The following is an 18658-nucleotide window of genomic DNA, read 5'->3' as shown; positions in this document are numbered from 1 at the left end:
TTTGGACTTATTGTCTTTAAAAAAAAATTGATGATCAAAATAGTTGACGATTAATTTAATAATCGATTATTGTTCAATTAATCAAATAATTGTTGCAGCCCTAATTATCTTTCTACCAAACATGAGAAAGATTGTGAAAAAAGAGAGAGATTGTGAAAAATGGCAACCCTAATTTCCCATTCATTTGGCTTGTCCGACCATAGAAAAGTTGTCTTTAAGAAGCAGGAACCATCAGGTTCAACGCATTAAGGTGCAGACATTCTTTGTTTAAGGGAAAGCCCCAGGCCACAGAGACTCTAGAAGAAGGTGGTTGAATGTAAACCATGTAACTGGAAAAGAAGTTGACTCTGCAGGCCAGGATGATAACTGCACTGTTCCAGAACAATATATACATTGTTCAGGAATGTGAACAAAAGAGCTCATAGTCTGACTCACTTTGAAGACGCTTTTTTCTTTGTTTTCTCATTAAGTGGAGGATATGTGTTCATGTGCTCAATATTTTAAAACTCAAATAAAAATGAAATAATAAAAAAAACATGAAACTAATTCAGAGATGCAAAATGTAAACTAATTACCCAAATGACAATTTGTGTGTTTTACACAATCAATTTAGCATAAAGGACCGTGGTGATGCTTCATCTGTTCATTAATGATGAAGGTCCTGTAGATTTTAACCTCTGTTCATGTTAAAGTAATAGAAAAAAAAGACCAACAGTACCACAATTATATTTATTTTAATTAAGTCTTTTTTAAAAGAAAGATTGAGCTTTGAAAACCTGAGGATGAATTAATGGACCTTTTTTCACACATTTTTCAATTAATTGATAATGGAAATTAGAGCTGCAACAATTATTCGATTAATCAAACTATTTTGATAATTGAATAATTGGTTTGAGCAGTTTTTTAAAGACAAATAGTCCAAAATCTCTGATTTCAGCTTCTTCAATGTGAATATTTCTGGTTTCTTTGTTCCTCGTATGACAATAAACTGAATGAGGTTACCGCTAGGTGAGGTAACCGCTAGGTGAGGTTAACGCTAGGTGAGGTTAACGCTAGGTGAGGTTAACGCTAGGTGAGGTTACCGCTAGGTGAGGTTACCGCAAGGTGAGGTTAACGCTAGGTGAGGTTACCGCAAGGTGAGGTTAACGCTAGGTGAGGTTACTGCAAGGTGAGGTTAACTGTGTATACTGCTGGAGGGATGTTACACATGTCCTTATTCTCGCGATAAAGCCTTAATTTTTAAACTTTTCTATAGTGATTTTTCCTTTTCAATAAATGAATAAACATTTAATGTAGCCCTTATTTAGTTTTTTGTCCCACTAATGAATTAAATGCTGACTCATCTATATTTAACACAATAGATTTATTACATCCCTTAAAATCAAGAGGGCTTCGCGACCCCGTGGATCTTTGGCGCCCCCCTGGGGGGGTCGGGACCCCCGTGTTGGGAATAACTGGTTAAAATAATCAACAGATTAATCGACAATGACTATAATCGTTAGTTCATTCATTCATTATCCCTAACCGCTTTTTGAAAACCAGAGGATGAATTAATGGACCTTTTTTCACACATTTTTCAATTAATTGATAATGGAAATAATCGTTAATTGCAGCCCTACTGGAGTCTTTCCTCCCAGAGGGCTTTATTGTGCATCCACCTCGCTATATTTGGAGACACGGAGGGTAAAAGGGTAAAAAGTTAAATACAGCCCACGGATCTTTTACCACTCATCTTCAGAATCGGTCAAGTTGAACGTCTGCTGGTCACAAGCCTTGAGTCTCAATAATAAGACACCTACAAGGTCATGTTCACTAAATCCAATTCCTCTGTCACTCCGTGTGTGTGTGTGTGTGTGTGTGTGTGTGTGTGTGTGTGTGTGTGTGTGTGTGAACGTCAAGGTGAATGCCTCTATTTACATTCCCAGGTCTGGTATGAAAAATGTATGATACAGATGAATGAGCGTGAGGGCATTTGGCTGCATGCTGTTGAGGCGAAATGAATATCAAATTGGACAGAAGTAAGGACAGATTGTTCAATAAACATGACAGCAGCTTTGGCAAGCTGACTCGGCTTCTGACATTTGACAAACAGCCAGTGCACACACGCTATCTGATGCAATTAAGTGCATTTGGTGGTGAGCTGATATAGGAGATAATTGGGGGATTATATGGGTTGGGATGATACAGAGGGGCATCTCTTCAAAGGTTACAACATGTACATGCTCTGGTGAATGGGAATCCTCTCTGGGTAAGCTCTTATTGTTATGTGGACAATGGTGTGTTTCCACTTGTCAAGTGAGGATAAACACACTTAAAGTAGAAGTTGCTGACAGGGTCATAGATCTATTGGGAGGATGTTTTTTCCCCTTTAGGTGTAAAACTGTCTCAACCTTACATCAACCTAGATCAGGGGTAGGCAACCTGTGGCTCCAGAGCCACATGTGGCCCTTCAGGCCATCTGCAGTGGCTCCCTGTGGCTGTGACACCAAAAAAAAACTATACAATTGAAACGTTAATTTCTTTACATTTTCATTTACCATTGGTGTAGTCTTTTTTTAGTTATTTTGTGTCTTTTCTTTTGTAATTTTGTGTCCTCTGTCGGGGTTTTTTTGTGGTCATTTTGTGCCTTTTTGTGTCTTTTTTAGTCCAACATAAAATACGATTTTGAATCTTTTTTTTACTTTCAAAACACTATCATGCTACGAAATGAAACGTTAATTTCTTTACATTTTCATTTACCATTGGTGTAGTCGTTTTTTAGTTATTTTGTCTTTTTTTGGTCATTTTGTGTCTTTTTGTGTCCTCTGTGGAGGTTTTTTGGTCATTGTGTGTCTTTTTTAGCCCTTTAGTCCAACATAAAATATGATTTTGAATCTTTTTTTTACTTTCAAAACACTATCATGCTACGAAATGCATACGAAATGAAACGTTAATTTCTTTACATTTTCATTTTAATTTACCATTGGTAAGTCAGGGATGGGCAACTTAAATGCTGCAGGGGGCCACAATTTTTCATGGACACTACCACAGGGCCACATATAGGACCGTGCACTTAACCAGATATGATGAAACTGCAATTTTAAATATGTTTACAGTGCAGTAACTTAACATATTTCATGCTCAAATGCATGTAGAACAGTATAAATAGGAATACAAAAGCTTTGAAGCAAATAAAAAATAACCACTTACTGTGATTTCTTTTTTATCAGTGCAAGAACAGCAGACCAACATTAATCGCAAGAAGTAATTTTGTGCATTTTTACACTGCGTTTTTTAGATTTCATGCTCAAATGCATGTAGTTTCTACTGAGGGCCACTTCAAGTGAGGGTGCGGGCCTTATGGCCCCCGGGCCTCCAGTTGCCCATCCCTGGTGTAGGCCTAAAGCAATCTACAGTCTTTATTTAAAAGCTTATACACGGTATTCACTTTTTTTTTTTAAAACACTTGTGTTAGCGGTTGATCAGAGCTTACAGAAGTCTACGGTCCAGTGGAACATCTAAATTTTGCCAACTTCAAGACTAGTTTTGAGTTTCCCTAGCTAGGATATCTTTTGATTCAAATCTCCTGAGATATTCCTTGGGTGTCCAGCCTCATTTGCACTTCGCTACATTCTGACAAAAACATATTAATAAATGCTCATTATGACCTATTAGTAATGTTGGTAGGCTAATTTAGACTTTGTTTTATCTTTCTTGTAAGGCTGAAAATAAGGTTTAAGGCCTGTAATTTTTTCTCTTTATTTGGCCAACATTGGCTCTTTTGTTAGTAAAGGCTGCCGACCTCTGACCTAAGGGAAGCTTGGCAAATAATTTCCTTATGGAGCAGGCCTCCAGAAAATCACACCCCAGAGAAAATCCACAGTCATACATACATACTTCCACATTTTGTTTCTTTAATTGGGGAAACCAACAAATTCACTACAAACATTTAGCAAGCAGCACATGGCAATATTTTGTTTCACTTTAGATCAATTAAACATGTATGTAGTAAACAAAATAGCTCTCAATGCTATGCTATGCTTTCAAAACTGAAGTTTCACTAAAAGCTGACATACTATTGAAAAAAAATATTCAGGTTTTATTACTTTTTTTTCTCTTGAAATGAGGCCTAATTTTGTATATTTGACTAAAATTGACCAATAATAATGAAAAAAAATATGAAAATTATATAGCAATGTGTTGGTCATGAGTTGCCTTAAAAGGTGAAAATAAAAAGTTGGTAATAATTTTTTTTCTACATGTCCTAAAACCAGTCTGATGTCATGTGGTCCTTTTTGACCCCTGAGGAGGATGGGTGCTATAAACATTTATAAAACACGTAAAAATGAATGTAATTTATATTATCTATAAAGGATGCAGAGGGGCACATATGCTGAACATTTCAAGAAAGTTAACCTTTATTAATCGTATGTTGAAAATGATTTGGGATCAAAAAGGACCCCAAGAGTACAGGAGGGTTAAACATAATGACATTTCTAGTTTTATATTTGGCTCACATTATTTGTTAAGTTCAGGTAGTATTTGTGGGAATGGTTGTTGGACTTCTTTCTATTACAGAAGTTTATTTTTCATTGGACTTATTGCTGTTTGGTGCAATGGGTGTACGCCGAATGAAACAGTGGCTGTTAACAATTATTTAAATGACTTTAAATGCATCCCCTTGGGCATATATACACGGTAAAAGACGATTGGGTTTTAAATTATATGTATAGCGGACGGAGTGCGGGACGACATTGTCTTTGAGTACCGTGCAGAGAAGGCACGTATCGGGCTAATGTTAGGGAGCCCCGAGCCCTCTCCGCCCCGGTACCCGGGAGTTAACAGCAAGACAGCGTCGTAATGAGACATCTTTATCTAGACAGGACGAGATGAAGCTCAACAGCACACTTATCCCATATCTAGCCTCTCCAGGACCGGAGCTCCCGCTGACCACTACCAGATCTGCTCCAGCACAAAAGACAGAATGGATGCCCCCTCTCTTTCCCAACCACACCACCGCCCCCTCCCTCCACAACATAACCTAATAAACCTTTATCTATCTGTAGAGTTCAGTCTTCAGACAACAATACGGGCCACTCACCTTTATTAGCAGGCTGGACGCACGGCGGAGGAAGAAATGTGTTATAATGTCCGCTGTATATTCCGTAATCCGTAATGCTGCTTGTCCGCTGCTTTCTTTCTGTCCGCTGCTTTGACTGACTGCGAGAGAATGTGCCAAACCGCGACTATCAAGTTATGTGTGCTTACACGCTTCGTTTCCGCTTTTAGCTGTCAAAATAAAAGCTGAAATGAGCACGTTCTCCCGCTTTGGGTTTTCAAGAGAATCAGGAGTGAGGTGCTCATTGTGCATGCAATAGAACAACTATAGGGAATTAATATACCCAGATCATCCACTACAAAAAACCTTTATGGACCAAAAAAACAGCAGGGACGGCTCCTCTCTCTCCGTTGCAGGACAGAGAGATACAAAAGATCCTTCGCTCCTACAGCCATCAGGCTGTCTCATTCTTACAGACATTCTAACAGACTAACTGGATTTACCCTCAGGGATAAATAAAGTAGTTTTGATTTTTTGGACTTTGATAAAAATACAGAAGTAGTACAGTAGCATGGTACAAGCAATCATTTCAAAAGGCCCATTTTGCAGACTGCTGGTGTTAATTTCTAACATGGAATAGTAAAATATCATATACAAATCAAGAGCTTATATGTTCACATGTAGTTATAGGCCTCTAACTCATTCAGTAACATTCACTTTAATCAACTGTAAAACACACAGTATGATGAAACTAAGATGGTTTATATGATATGAAATTATTAACAAGGACACGTGTTAAAGCACTTAAAGGATTAAAAAAAATATCCTTTCATGAAATACAAGAGTTAAAGAGAAAAAAAAACAACTTAAAAAAAATATAACCTTTATTGAGAAGTTCCAATTACAGTCAGACCATTCATCTTGGGTAGAACAAAACAAAGTCTGGCATTACAAATTGAGGTGTAAATTAAACAGACTAATAAAAATAATTAAAAAGGAAGGAGGAAAAAAGAGAAAGGCATGACATATTACATTTCTGCAAGTTTTTCTTGAATTACGTTAACATTAAAAAAAGATTTAATAAAAACAACAACGAAGTGACAAGTAGGCTACTCTTATGACACAGCATCATCTAGCCACTGGCTAACAAGGGCTAAAAATATCGTTTTAAATGCCATTATTGTTATTAATAATAACAAGAATAGTGTTGTACTCCTGTGATGTCATATCAATAAAGTCGTATCTCTTTCTTGTCTCCTGCAAATTATTCACCAAATAGTCATGGTTCGTGGTGTACATGACAAAAAAAATTTAACAGTTTTGCCGCAAAATTAATTATCCTACACCTGTAGTCGTCTACTGATATTTTCCATTAAGTATCTATTGACTCTTTTATGCGCCTCAGTTCCGATCTTTTCTTTTGTTTGCAGCTTGACAAACCAGACCGCCTCCGTGCGCGCTCCCACGCGAGTCCGCGCAAACTGTGTGCTGTGTGAAGCGTTATGGCTTTGATGATAGTGTAGACTACAAAGGAAGTACAAAAGAGAGGAATACACTGTAGGCTGCCAATCCATCTTGTTTGAAAAGTGTGCATCAAGATTTCAGAACCAATTTCCGACATGTTAATAATTCAGGCTATTATAGTCCATGTACTCAGATGTACGGCGCCCTATTACAGCATGGGGTTGTAAATGCTCTCTGCACTTTGGCGACTTCCAACTGTTGAGAGGCAAGGACCCATTATTTCAATATGTCTAAAACATTTGGGCTGATTGAAATAAATATTAACATAAAACACCCAACGTAGACCCCTAAATATGCTAAGTAACTAACAATAGACAAATAAAGGACCACTTGTCCTCCAAGTTATATAATTATTTGATGACCTGAATCAAATTTATCTTCTAAATTAATAAATTGGCGTTTTATTGTCCATTGGTTTGTGTCGAGCAAGTCACAACGGCGGAACCTTTTAATCCGTCGTTGTTTCCGCACGCCGAGTACAGTGGCGGACGTCTGCTTCTCAACATGCGCCATTGAAAACAAACGGAACGTTAGTAGAAACGTCGGCTGATTCATTTTTATGCCAACTAGTTATCTTGTCTTTTATAAGCGAACGGCACATTTATAAGCAATGGAGACTATTTTAGAGCAACAACGACGCTATCACGAAGAGAAAGAGAGGCTAATGGATGCTAAAACAAAAGAAATGTTACACAAGAAGTCCACGGTAAGCTACCCGCTCTGTGCTAGCATTAGCACTGTTGCTATTCATTACGGAATACATTGCAAAGTAACTCCTATTTTAAAATGTGTATTGTTTCTTTTTTTTCTGGCAGCTGCGGGAACAGATCAATTCTGACCATCGAACAAGAGCAATGTTGGATGTAAGTTATGAAAGACTTTTATTGGTTCTAAACGCCTAGCACCGGTTGGCTAACATAGCCTGTAAGTTGGATAGGTAAATAAGGGTAATTATTCTTTTCTTAGCTCTACTAGCTCATTAACATTGTCTCATATGGCAACAGTTCTGCTTATGTACAGTATCTGCGTTACTAGAGATAAACAACTTAACGTTAGCTGTATATTTAGCCATTTGATGAACAACATGGGTCTAAAGTAACCCGACTAAGTTTTTATTTTCTATATCTTTACAATAAATTAATCTCATCATTCAGTGTTCCAGGTTTTCCTCAATCAACTTGTTTTTGATAATCATACATCCTAATTTGTGTTTTCATTTCTTACTTTTTGAATAAAAACCCTTTTTGTATCACTACGCTTCTAATGCACAACATGGGTCAAACATTTTATTATGGGGTATTGTTTGTATAATTTTCAGGAAAATGAATTCAATCAATTTTGGAATAAGGCTGTAACATAATAAAATGTGGAAAAAGTGAAGCGCTGTGAACACCTTCCAGATACACTGTATGTGTGACATAATGATACATATACATATACATATACATATACAGATACATATATGATATAGGAACATGTTAAATATATGAGTGTTTGGCCCCTCTTACTGCTAAAGTAACTATATGAAACAAATTACTATTATTATAGTATTAGGTAATTTAATCATAAATCAAATTTGGATGAATGAGTCATTTTTGACCCATGTGTGTAAAATAAATGCACGCACGTATCGGCCAATGCAGATACAAGTAAAAAACGCAAATATCGGCCGGCCAATATATCGGTCAACCTCTATTTTAAGTAAACATTTTAAAAGACAAAGGAAGTTGTCATGTCTCGTTGCTCGCGTTGAAAAAGATTGGACGTTTTTTGACCGACTCCAGAAGTGGCGCAGTAAAGAAAGAATAGCAAACGGAGTGCCGCTACAACATGAAAAACACTTCTTTGTGCACTGCATTAAACAGACCACCCCACAGTTCAGAAGTGCTCTAATGTAAAAAAAAATAAATACATAAAAATAGACACCTCAGAACAGAGATTTGTGAGACATTATCTCCATGTAAAAGAGAGGAATGCAGTAGAGCCCGGCCGATAAGGGATTTTAGAGGATGATAATTAATAGTAATTGAATTGATTGACTGGATTGAAAATAGACCTTTTTATGTGGATTGTGCACCGGTTTTTCGCCACTCTGCAAATGTACCTAGAGTTTCTCAAACAAGAATATTTAACATTGTTGTGCATAATATAAACAGTGTATTACATCAACAGCCAATTCTATATATGTTTTGTTTTTTTAAATATAGAGAAAATAAAGCAGATAATATCAGTCAACCGATATATCTGTTGGGCTCTAAAATGCAGGTGTGGGTCCAGTAAGTTATGTGACTGCCATGTTTAATGCTCAACATGTCGGTTTGTGTTTTAACAGAGGTATATGGATGTGAGTGCAAATTTGAGGGACTCCTATGAAGACAAAGATGGGTAAGTGACTAACCTGCTCCAACTGAAGTTGTCTAACTCGTATCCAGATGTGTTAGAATGGTCTTATGCCAAATTACAGATGTTGCTGAAGGACTATGTTACTTTGAAGCACAATACATGTCTGACAATGTTACTCCTAATAGTTACACATAGTCACTTAACCTGTTCCCTTAAACAAAAACATATTTTTCTTTTTAACAGAATGAGAAAGGATGAACTTGCTGCAATCTCAGGACCAAATGAGTTTGCAGAGTTCTACAACAGACTGAAACAGATAAAGGAGTTTCACAGAAAGCATCCAAATGAGGTAGTTAAATCTTTATGTAGATAATCAAATTCCACTATGCAAACCTTTTGACAAGGAATATTAACAGTATTGCTATCATGTGTTTCTTTTAGATCTCCATTCCCATGTCTGCAGAGTTTGAGGAGCTGATGAAGGCCAGAGACAACCCCAGCGAGGAGGCTCAGAGTAGGTCTAATTATCATCTTAATAGGCTCCGTCTGAAAACAGTTTAACCTAGCTAGCTGTTACCAAACTTGTAACATAAGGCTGTTTCCACTACCAGACAATACCTGGAATGAGGCGGGTCTCACTCGCCGAAACAGCCCTAATTTGAATAAGAGCAGTCCAGTCCGGAGCCGGCTTTTGACCGGCCTTTTTTTCCCCTGAGAAAAGCCCAGTTACTGATTGGATAGATCGCTAAGCGGGATGTGACCTACTAAGCGGGATGAGACGTAGTACTCTACGCCCCAACAACACACGCCATTTGTAAAAGCCGGCGAAGCAGTGTTGCCAACTCAAGGACTTTGTTACTGAATTTAGCGACTTTTCAGAGCCCCTTTGTAACTATTTTTCAAAAAAGCGACTGGCGACAAATCCAGCGACTTTTTCTATTGTTATTGGAGACTCGTTCTTACTCTTCTTAACGAGCCTTGCGAGCCGGCAGCTCATTAAGAAAAGTAAAAAAGAGTTGAAGCGGCACAGTCCTCCTGCAGCAGTCTCTCCCAGCTGCAGAGCCGAAGGGGATGTTAACCCCTTAGCGTCCAGTCTGCAAATTGCTAATAAGCTAACAGTTAGCTCTGTAGCAGTACAGTGTGTATGTGTTGTTGCTGCTGCAGGAGGTGTTCACTTAGCGATCTCTGTTTGTTTACAGCAAGCACCGGACACTATGTTTATGACCAGTGGAGATGCTGTGCTTAATTAGCCATGCTGCTTTGTTTACAATCAGCTGCTGATGTTGTTCACAGTTAGCGGTGGCGGCCACGGTTGCGTCCCCGTGTTTAATCTGTCACGTATGTGATCACGGTCAAAACTGTCACTAAGCAATCACGCGATGATCAAAAACCATACGTCACCTCCGGAGTCTCTAAATCCCTCTGGGGGACTTTTTGTAATGGAGACACGCAGAGTGAGCTGACTTTTGAGAGGCTGGGCCTGAGACTTTCCCGGTGGCCACTCTTCCCCCTAAAGGAAACACAGCTATTGACTGATGTTGCTCTGATGTGATTTTGTCTGTATTCCACAGACCTGGTGGAGTTCACTGATGAGGAAGGATACGGCCGCTACCTCGACCTCCACGACTGCTACCTGAAGTACATCAACCTGAAGGGAGCTGAGGTCCTGATCCCTTAAAGTCTGCATAATTCATGCAAAACTGAAATTGTGTTTCTTTTTAACCACAATCTGAACTCTTTCCCTACAGAAATTGGAGTATATCTCTTTCCTGTCTTCATTCGACCAGCTTTTTGACATCCCCAAGGACAGGAAGAATGCTGAATACAAAAAGTAGGTCCATCATGCTTATTACCGTCAGAAATATTGGTTAAGACCTGTGTTGAACTTGAAGTAGAAATAAATCTAGCTGTAAAAATGAACCAGTCCTCACTTCATGAAGTCCCGTGGATCCATATGATGTATATGAATCAAATATAAATTCATATGTAATGTTTGCATGCACTGAGCTGCTGGGCTAATGGAATGTGGTAACTGTTTGTGCAGGTATTTAGAGATGCTGCTTGAGTATCTGCAGGACTACACAGACAGGGTCAAACCTCTGCTGGACCAGAACGAGCTCTACGGCAAAGTGCTGTCCGACTTTGAAAAGAAATGGGAGAACGGGACCTTTCCAGGCTGGCCTGTAATTTCTCCTCTTCAGATCTTCTGTTGGTTGGAATTTTGACTGTACATCTCAACTGACCCGTTAATTTCTTATTTCAATTCTAGAAAGAGACAAGTAGTGCTTTGACACATGCTGGAGCTCATCTGGACCTCTCTGCCTTTTCTTCTTGGGAGGTAAAACATTAAAAGCTCATACATGAAGACTTGAAATTTAAAATTAATCCTAAAGTTGCTTGACCATACTTCTACTGGTGTGCTGTTTCTTATTCTCTTCCACAGGAGTTGGCTTCTTTGGGTCTGGACAGATTGAAGTCTGCCCTCATGGCACTGGGACTGAAATGTGGAGGGTATGAATGTAATTTTTATGCTAAAAAAAGATTAAAGATGTATATCCCATATGTGTGAAGAACATAGAACCAAACTTTCACAAGTTCTTATCAAGGTTATTATAGTTAACGAAAACTAACGGCATAATGAAAACTAGAATTGAAAAAAAATTTTTTTTACTGAAATAAAAATAAAACTAGAGTTTTTAAAAAAAACAGTAACTAACTGAAACTGTATTGTGTGGTTACAAAAGTAACTAAAACTATCTGAAATTATAGTGAAAATGTCCTTCATTTTCGTCTTTGTCAACTTTTTTCATACGCCTTTTATAAACCTTTTTGGTTGATATGAAATCTATTTCATCTATCTGGTTTTATGACTTAATAAACTTATTGGGGCTGAGATGGATCAGACAAAGGAAATAAAGGAAACATTTATTGTGACCTTATTGAATCTGGCACCCAACAAATACCCCATTACAAAACAACTAAAACTAATAAAAACGAAACTAAAACTAAGCATTTTCCAAAAAATAAAAACTAATTAAAACTAGCAAACTCACCCTCAAAACTAATTAAAACTAACTGAATTTGAAAACAAAAATTGACAACAAAATTAAAACAAAAACTAATGAAAAATCCAAAACTATTATAACCTTGGTTCTTATAAGTTCACAAGTGGGAACGGGCTATTTAACATTGAACTTTTCCAGTAATCTGGGAACCCTTTGGATACAATGAGGCTAAATACACACTGCAAGTCTAATGCTAAATTCAGATTTTTTTTGCTGCTTTGATCCATTTCTGTTTGGCTGTTTATTATTCTTTAAATGTGGCATATATCAGACTGCAGTGTGAACTGCTCACAGTCCTGAACATCGCATGCAGCATGCTTTTGCAGAAGTAAAACATGGAGGCTGCTGAAGTCAGAGTTAATGGTGGAATCTGGAGAAGTTATGAGCAGGTAATAACCAGAAGAAGGCTGAGGAGAAAGAGAGCAACATTTTAACAGTGGCTTTCTGTGGAGCAATAGCTGCTACGTCTGTACAGAGGTGTGTGTGGATGAGGAGTCAGAGCCAGGAGTGGTGGGATCCTGACGTGCCCCACTCGGCCATTTAATACGCTTTCAAACACAGACCAGTTATGATACGACCCCTCAAGTTAAGTATGCACGGAAGTGTCACCCCAAATACTTCTGAAGTCTAAAACGTCCCTGTCCTTCCACTGGCTGCCTATATCACAGCTGTCTGCCATGTTTGTAATCACCAGTTTGTGACTCTAATATAGCGGTGGTTCTCAACCCCTTTTTTTTTTAGCCAAGTACCCCCTAACCAGGGCAAAGCATTTTTGGTTGGGGGAAAAAAAGCCTTTAAAACAGAGCGCTGTGCCATCAGTGTCTGATTTATTAAACTTTGGAACTGATAAACGCATACAAAATTCAAACATTTGAAAAAAACAACAATTTCAAACATTTTAAATGTTAATAATCCATGACTAAATGTATTGCAAATATTTCTCATCACCAAAATGTAGTGATTCAAACTAATGTAGTAATAACAGTGAGCATATAACCATTTAAAACTATAACTGCTACGCTTCAACCACGACTCCATCTTTGAGTTTTCAGGTGATTGACAGGTGATGCCAGGTGGCATATGACAGGTTGGGTCCAACCATCCTGGTATGGGGGACACTCTGGGTTTTTAGGATCATGAAATTGAAAAAGCCTACTGAATATAAAATTCATTTTATGAACTTATACTTATATTTTCCCAAAATATTCATTAAATATTTATTTTTAAAGAATTTTACATGGATGCTACTTTTTAAATGTATATTTTAAAATCTCACGTACCCCCTGGAGTGCCTTCACGTACCCCCATTTGAGAACCACTAGTCTAGAGGCTAGTGTTCATTAGACTGTTGTAGTGTGTGTACAGCATTCATTTAGTCTGCAAGTTAGGATGGGAGGGGAATGCATCTTAATATTTATTAAAATTTAGTGCACATTCTGCAGTTCAGACCAAATCCAGAGCGAGAGCATGTGACTGAGTCAGGACTGCTGGTTGAATGTGTGTCTGAATGTATGTGTCTATATGACAGGGCTCTGGAGGAGAGAGCTCAGAGGCTCTTCAGCACAAAAGGCAAATCCCTGGAATCACTGGACCCCTCACTGTTTGCCAAGAATCCTAAAGCCAAAGGCCCAAAAAAGTAAGTTGATGTAAAAAAAAAAAAAAAAATATCCAGTGTAATCATAATGTTCATTATATCATTAATAACAATTTCCATCCATCACTTTCTGCAGAGACACAGAGCGTAATAAGGAAATTGCCTTCCTGGAGGCTCAAGTCTATGAATATGTGGAGATCCTCGGGGTAAGTGAATATATTTGAAGGAAAGAGGTTTGGTCCAGTGTTACCGAGCTTATTGTTCAATCAAACATGACTGTTTTGATCATCATTGCCTGTTACAGGAGCAGAGGCAGCTGACCCATGAGAACGTCCAGAGGAAACAGGCCAGGACCGGAGAGGAGCGTGAGGAAGAGGAGGAGGAGCAGCTCAGTGAGAGCGAGAGCGAAGATGAAGACAACGAGATCATTTACAACCCCAAGAACCTGCCACTGGGCTGGGACGGCAAGGTAAGACTACACTGCTGTAGTGAACAACACAATATACCAAATCACTTTTACACTGTGTGAAATGATCATTTTTTGGCTCTGTGGGTTTTTTCGGTTGTTGACTTAAATATGACAGCAGGCTGTGAATGAAGGTTTTAGGAACAAGAAATGTTTATTCGGTAGATTAACCCTCTGGGCCCACTCAAATTTACTACCCTTTCAGGCCATTCGGGCTGAAAATGTCTTCCAAAAAACGTGATAAAAACTTAACAGATTCATATTTTTTTCTACTTTTTTCTGCATAAACCTCTTGAACAACTTCTGCCCAGCTCAAAACTATTAAACATTCAAAAATGTTGAGGATTTTAACCCTTAAATACCAGTTTGATTGCAAGATGTCACTGATGTTTTAAATGAAGAAAACACAAAAATGTAGTTATTTTTCAAATAATAAATCATTGTTGGCTGGGACATTGGTTTTTATCACAGCCTTGGATATGTCAAAGATTAAGAACAAAAATGATTTTGACGCATTTTTAGTTTTTGTGTAGTGTCAGATTTAAAATTGACTACCCTTTCAGGGCCATTCGGGCTGAAAATGTCCACCTCCAAAAAAAAAAAATCCTATAAAAACATTGCAGATTAATATTTTTTTTCTATTTTTTTCTGCATAAAACTCTTAAGCAACTTCTGCCCTGCTCAAAACAATTAAACATTCAAAGATTTTGGATATGTCAAAGATTAAGAACAAAATTGATTTTGATGCATTTTTAGTTTTTGTGTAGTGTCAGATTTAAAATGTAAAAACCCCTTTTTGGCCACTTGATGGCAGAGATGTCCACTTCTAAATACCCCTTAAAAATATTACTGATATTCTTTTCCAACTTTTTCGGATAAATCTTTTAATCAACTTCAGTCCTGATAAAAACTATCAAATATTCAATTATTTTCAGGATTTTAACCCTGCACATGCCATTTTGAGTTTTTATAGCATTTTTTTGGAGGTGGACATTTTCAGCCCGAATGGTCTGAAAGGGTAGTAAATTTGTACACAGTGTATTATTGAACCATTAGAAAAATTTAAATTTGAATTTCAAAATATATCAAGGAAGAAATCCTTCTTTCAAAAATCGTGTCCTTTGCAGTATCACAGCCAAAATTATTGCCAAAACAAAAGTGAAAAATGACAAATATGGCTGAAAATGTCCAAGTAAAGTCGATCAAACTCTTATTTAGTCTGAAATGTATTGCTTCCTCTGAGTCAACTCATTTTTTGTTTTTGGTCCATGTCTGTGATTTGTCAATTAAAAATTCGACCACAAATGACCTAAACTATTTCACCGAACACAAAGGTCATGTAATCTAAGGGATGCACCTAACGATCTTATTTTTTTATGTAACATAAAACTTAAAACAACAAATTTACCCAAAATGAATTTTTTAAAATGTAATTTTTGTTTCAATCTCTTTAAAACAAAGTATGCACTGCCGGGGGAATAATCCCTGCAACAGAAAATATCCCTGTCTGAGTGCCTTTCATTTAGACGGTGACGGCGTTTTTGGGGCTTAAAAACGCAAAAATGTGAAACCACCCTCCAGAGTGTAAAACTGTAATCCGTTCCACCGTAGCGTGTCTGTCTACACTGCCAAGACACAAAACTCTGCTCAGATCTGCTCACGTCATGTACGCGTTTACGTCACATACATGCTCCAGTACAGGGAAATAAACAAACGTGGGATTATTTCCATGCGTCGGACCTTCAAGCTGCTCTGGCAGCTCTAATAAACTTACAGGAGTCTTTCCACCAAATGTACAGGATATGTACAGATAGTATTAGTGAACAGAGAAGGATCTGGAATTACCTCTATCACATTTTGGATGCAGCAATTGGTCGGAGGCGAGCCAGACGGCTTTGGACGAGACCTGGGAGATCTAGTGGATGGTGGAGAACTTTGTGGAAGGAGTAGCTGATGAAAATGCGTGGCGTGAAAACTTCCACATGCCCAAAGATGCTCTTATGGCTTTAAGTGATGCCGCCTGGCATGCATACCTAATCCAATTCACACACTTTTGCTTCACCGTATGCACGCGGATTTCCTCCCAAAAACACTCATCTAAACGCAGAATAAAAAGTGAAGACGAGACGCCACTTTTGCGTCTTCTGTTCAGACCGTCATCATGTAAACGTAGCCTATATGTGCACGTCGAGCAAGGAGGGAATTTTATGTGTTTGGATATTTTGATTTAAATAATTCTTAAAGCCCTGAAGAAGTAGAACTGCCAGTATTTTATCGGTTAAATAACCTAAATATTAACACAGTTGTATTTCTTGTTGGTTTTGAATCACTGGGCTAAACATTTTCAATACTAGCACTGGTATTAAAATGTTCTGAATTTATGTGCTGCTTATTTTTTACTCTCATGTCTTGATGTGTCTCATGTTTTCTCACTGCTGTTTTATTCCCTTTAGCCAATTCCCTACTGGCTCTATAAACTCCACGGGCTGAACATCAACTACAACTGTGAGATCTGTGGAAACTACACTTACAGGGGACCCAAAGCCTTCCAGAGGCACTTTGCGGTATGTTGTTGTGTTATGGATTCACTGATCCAGAGGGAGTGTGAAAAAAAGTAAAAAAAAAAAAGATCACACACATTTTTTACTGTAATACAACAAATGAAAGTGTATTTGGTGTTTTGTTTGTGCAGGAATGGAGGCATGCTCACGGGATGCGCTGTCTGGGAATCCCCAACACCGCTCACTTCGCCAACGTCACACAGATTGAGGACGCCGTCTCTTGTAAGAGTCTTTGCTTGCCTGAAGATGGTTCAAGGCTGTTATAAAGATTTTGAAGAATTTGGGGTGTTGATTTGAGTTTTGTGTTTTTTCTCCAGTGTGGGCAAAGCTGAAGTCCCAGAAGGCATTAGAGCGGTGGCAGCCAGACACAGAGGTGAGTCCACATTAGGGTTGCCAACCGTCCCTTGAAAAATGGAATCGTCCCGTATTTAGAAACAAAAGCACCCGTCCCGTATTGAGGGGCGCACTTTGTCCCGTATTATTGTGATAGTCTTGTTCCCAGGCCCCGTCCTACTCTGTGATCAATGAGCTGACAGCATATTCACACATAAGTATGACGATACAGAATACGTCGAGACATCTGCACTTTAAATTTTAGTGCGCGATTACATTGTACTTTACGGTAGCCCGTTTGTCAGCTGCATGACTCCAAAATAGCCATTCAATTGTCTTCATGCTGCTCCAATAAAATAAGTAAATCAAATTGTTATTCAGTTCAGTTCAGCTTTTTTATTTCCAACATGTGCGAGTAACACAACAAAGTAAACTCAAAAACAAACAAATCCAATGAGAATAATCAAAACAAAAATAGCAATAGTCAAAACAAAAGCTATAATGTGAATGCAACATGTCCGAAAAGGAGTAGGATGAAGCTTATTATGCTTATTTAAACCTACCTCTTCTCCACTACTCAGTTAAAACATTTTTTTTCCTAAACATACATATTTACATAATACATATTTACAAGAAAATAGAAAATAAATAGATTAATCATCATCGATCATTAATCATCAAACTCCAGTGCATTCTTGAAGACCAGGTCCCCATGTGTTCACAACATGAATTTCATACATTTTTACTGAACCAATTTGGAATTATGGAATGACATAATCTTCCAAAATGGCCATTCAGTTGCATACATGCTGCATTTTAAAAGCCAATAAAAGGAGTAAATCAAATTGTTATCAGCAAACTCCACTACATTTTTGCAGGACAGGGCCTTATTGTTATTTTGTATTAAAGTGAATTGCTGGATAATAATTTATTTTCCATGTATTCATGTCACACAAAAAAAATGCATCTAATTCAATTCAGGTTCGAGTCATCGAGTCATTCGAAAATTTTCACTCACAAAAAAAGGGGCTAAAAAATTTCACCAAGCCAGGATGGGTGAAGGCAATCAGGTTGGCCGGCCCTGCCAATGAGGTGTCCCTTATTTATTTTTCAGGAAGTTGGCAACCCTAGTCCACATGGAGGGAAACAGGACAACTTGTTGGGAAACAGTGCAGTCTGTTCTAATGTAATGCTAATTTTATGACCTGTGTGTGTGTGTGTGTTTTCAGGAAGAGTATGAGGACTCCAGTGGCAATGTGGTCAACAAGAAGACTTATGAGGATCTGAAGAGGCAAGGCTTGCTGTAGACTGAGCAGAATTTGACAGTCACACTGAATAATTACGAAAAAATGTAACATCGAATAAGCGTCCTTTAAGATTTGCTATATTTTTTATCACCCATGTTTCTTTTTATTTGTAAGTAGTAATGTTTTACAGAAGGTATCCTACCCTCTTTCCTCCCTTTGATAACTTTGTAATGTGGCAACCATTGATCATTATAATAAACTGAGTACTTTTGTCACCGTGCTGTTCGTCTTCATTCTCTGTTTGTGTACGGCTCGCCTTTTGATTCTGCCCTCCAGAGGGATTTTTGTGCATGTTGGGACTTTACAGCAGCTGTGCAGAGACAGACCTCTGGGACTGTGCTTTGATTTATTGCTGCTATTGACTCATAAGCATATTTTAACTCTCTTTATGCAGGGGAGTTTACTACTGGATTTTATGGCGGTGTTA

At 38.0% G+C, this 18658-nt stretch overlaps 2 protein-coding genes across 2 annotated transcripts in view; one reads left to right on the top strand and one right to left on the bottom strand.

The window, feature by feature from the left end:
• The window catches only part of LOC131984519 (ubiquitin-conjugating enzyme E2 E2-like), a 117887-nt gene extending 112670 nt beyond the window's left edge, over positions 1-5217 (bottom strand). The window contains exon 1 of the mRNA XM_059349362.1: positions 5081-5217. The gene's annotated coding sequence lies outside the window, so the exon portion shown is untranslated. The remainder of the gene's footprint in view (positions 1-5080) is intronic.
• Positions 5218-6806: 1589 nt separating this feature from the next.
• Positions 6807-18446, top strand: sf3a3 (splicing factor 3a, subunit 3). Its single transcript, XM_059350494.1, has 17 exons — positions 6807-7268; positions 7378-7425; positions 8895-8947; positions 9149-9254; positions 9347-9419; positions 10477-10568; positions 10654-10736; positions 10950-11088; positions 11175-11243; positions 11349-11416; positions 13499-13606; positions 13701-13770; positions 13869-14033; positions 16484-16594; positions 16723-16813; positions 16909-16964; positions 18154-18446. Exons 1-17 carry the CDS (start codon positions 7173-7175, stop codon positions 18229-18231), a joined length of 1506 nt encoding a protein of 501 aa, XP_059206477.1. The 5' UTR covers positions 6807-7172; the 3' UTR covers positions 18232-18446.
• Positions 18447-18658: the final 212 nt, after the last annotated feature.

Source organism: Centropristis striata, chromosome 14 (assembly GCF_030273125.1).
Source record: "Centropristis striata isolate RG_2023a ecotype Rhode Island chromosome 14, C.striata_1.0, whole genome shotgun sequence".
Taxonomy (NCBI): Eukaryota; Metazoa; Chordata; class Actinopteri; order Perciformes; family Serranidae; genus Centropristis; species Centropristis striata.
This window is presented reverse-complemented; position numbering and strand designations above follow the sequence as displayed.

Coding starts and splice junctions, on each gene's coding strand:
- sf3a3 (XM_059350494.1), top strand. CDS start 7,173: ATGGAGACTATTTTAGAGCAACAACGACGCTATCACGAAGAGAAAGAG. Junction 9,420..10,476: donor CCCCAGCGAGGAGGCTCAGA/GTAGGTCTAATT, acceptor TGTATTCCACAG/ACCTGGTGGAGTTCACTGAT. Junction 11,417..13,498: donor CTGGGACTGAAATGTGGAGG/GTATGAATGTAA, acceptor TCTATATGACAG/GGCTCTGGAGGAGAGAGCTC.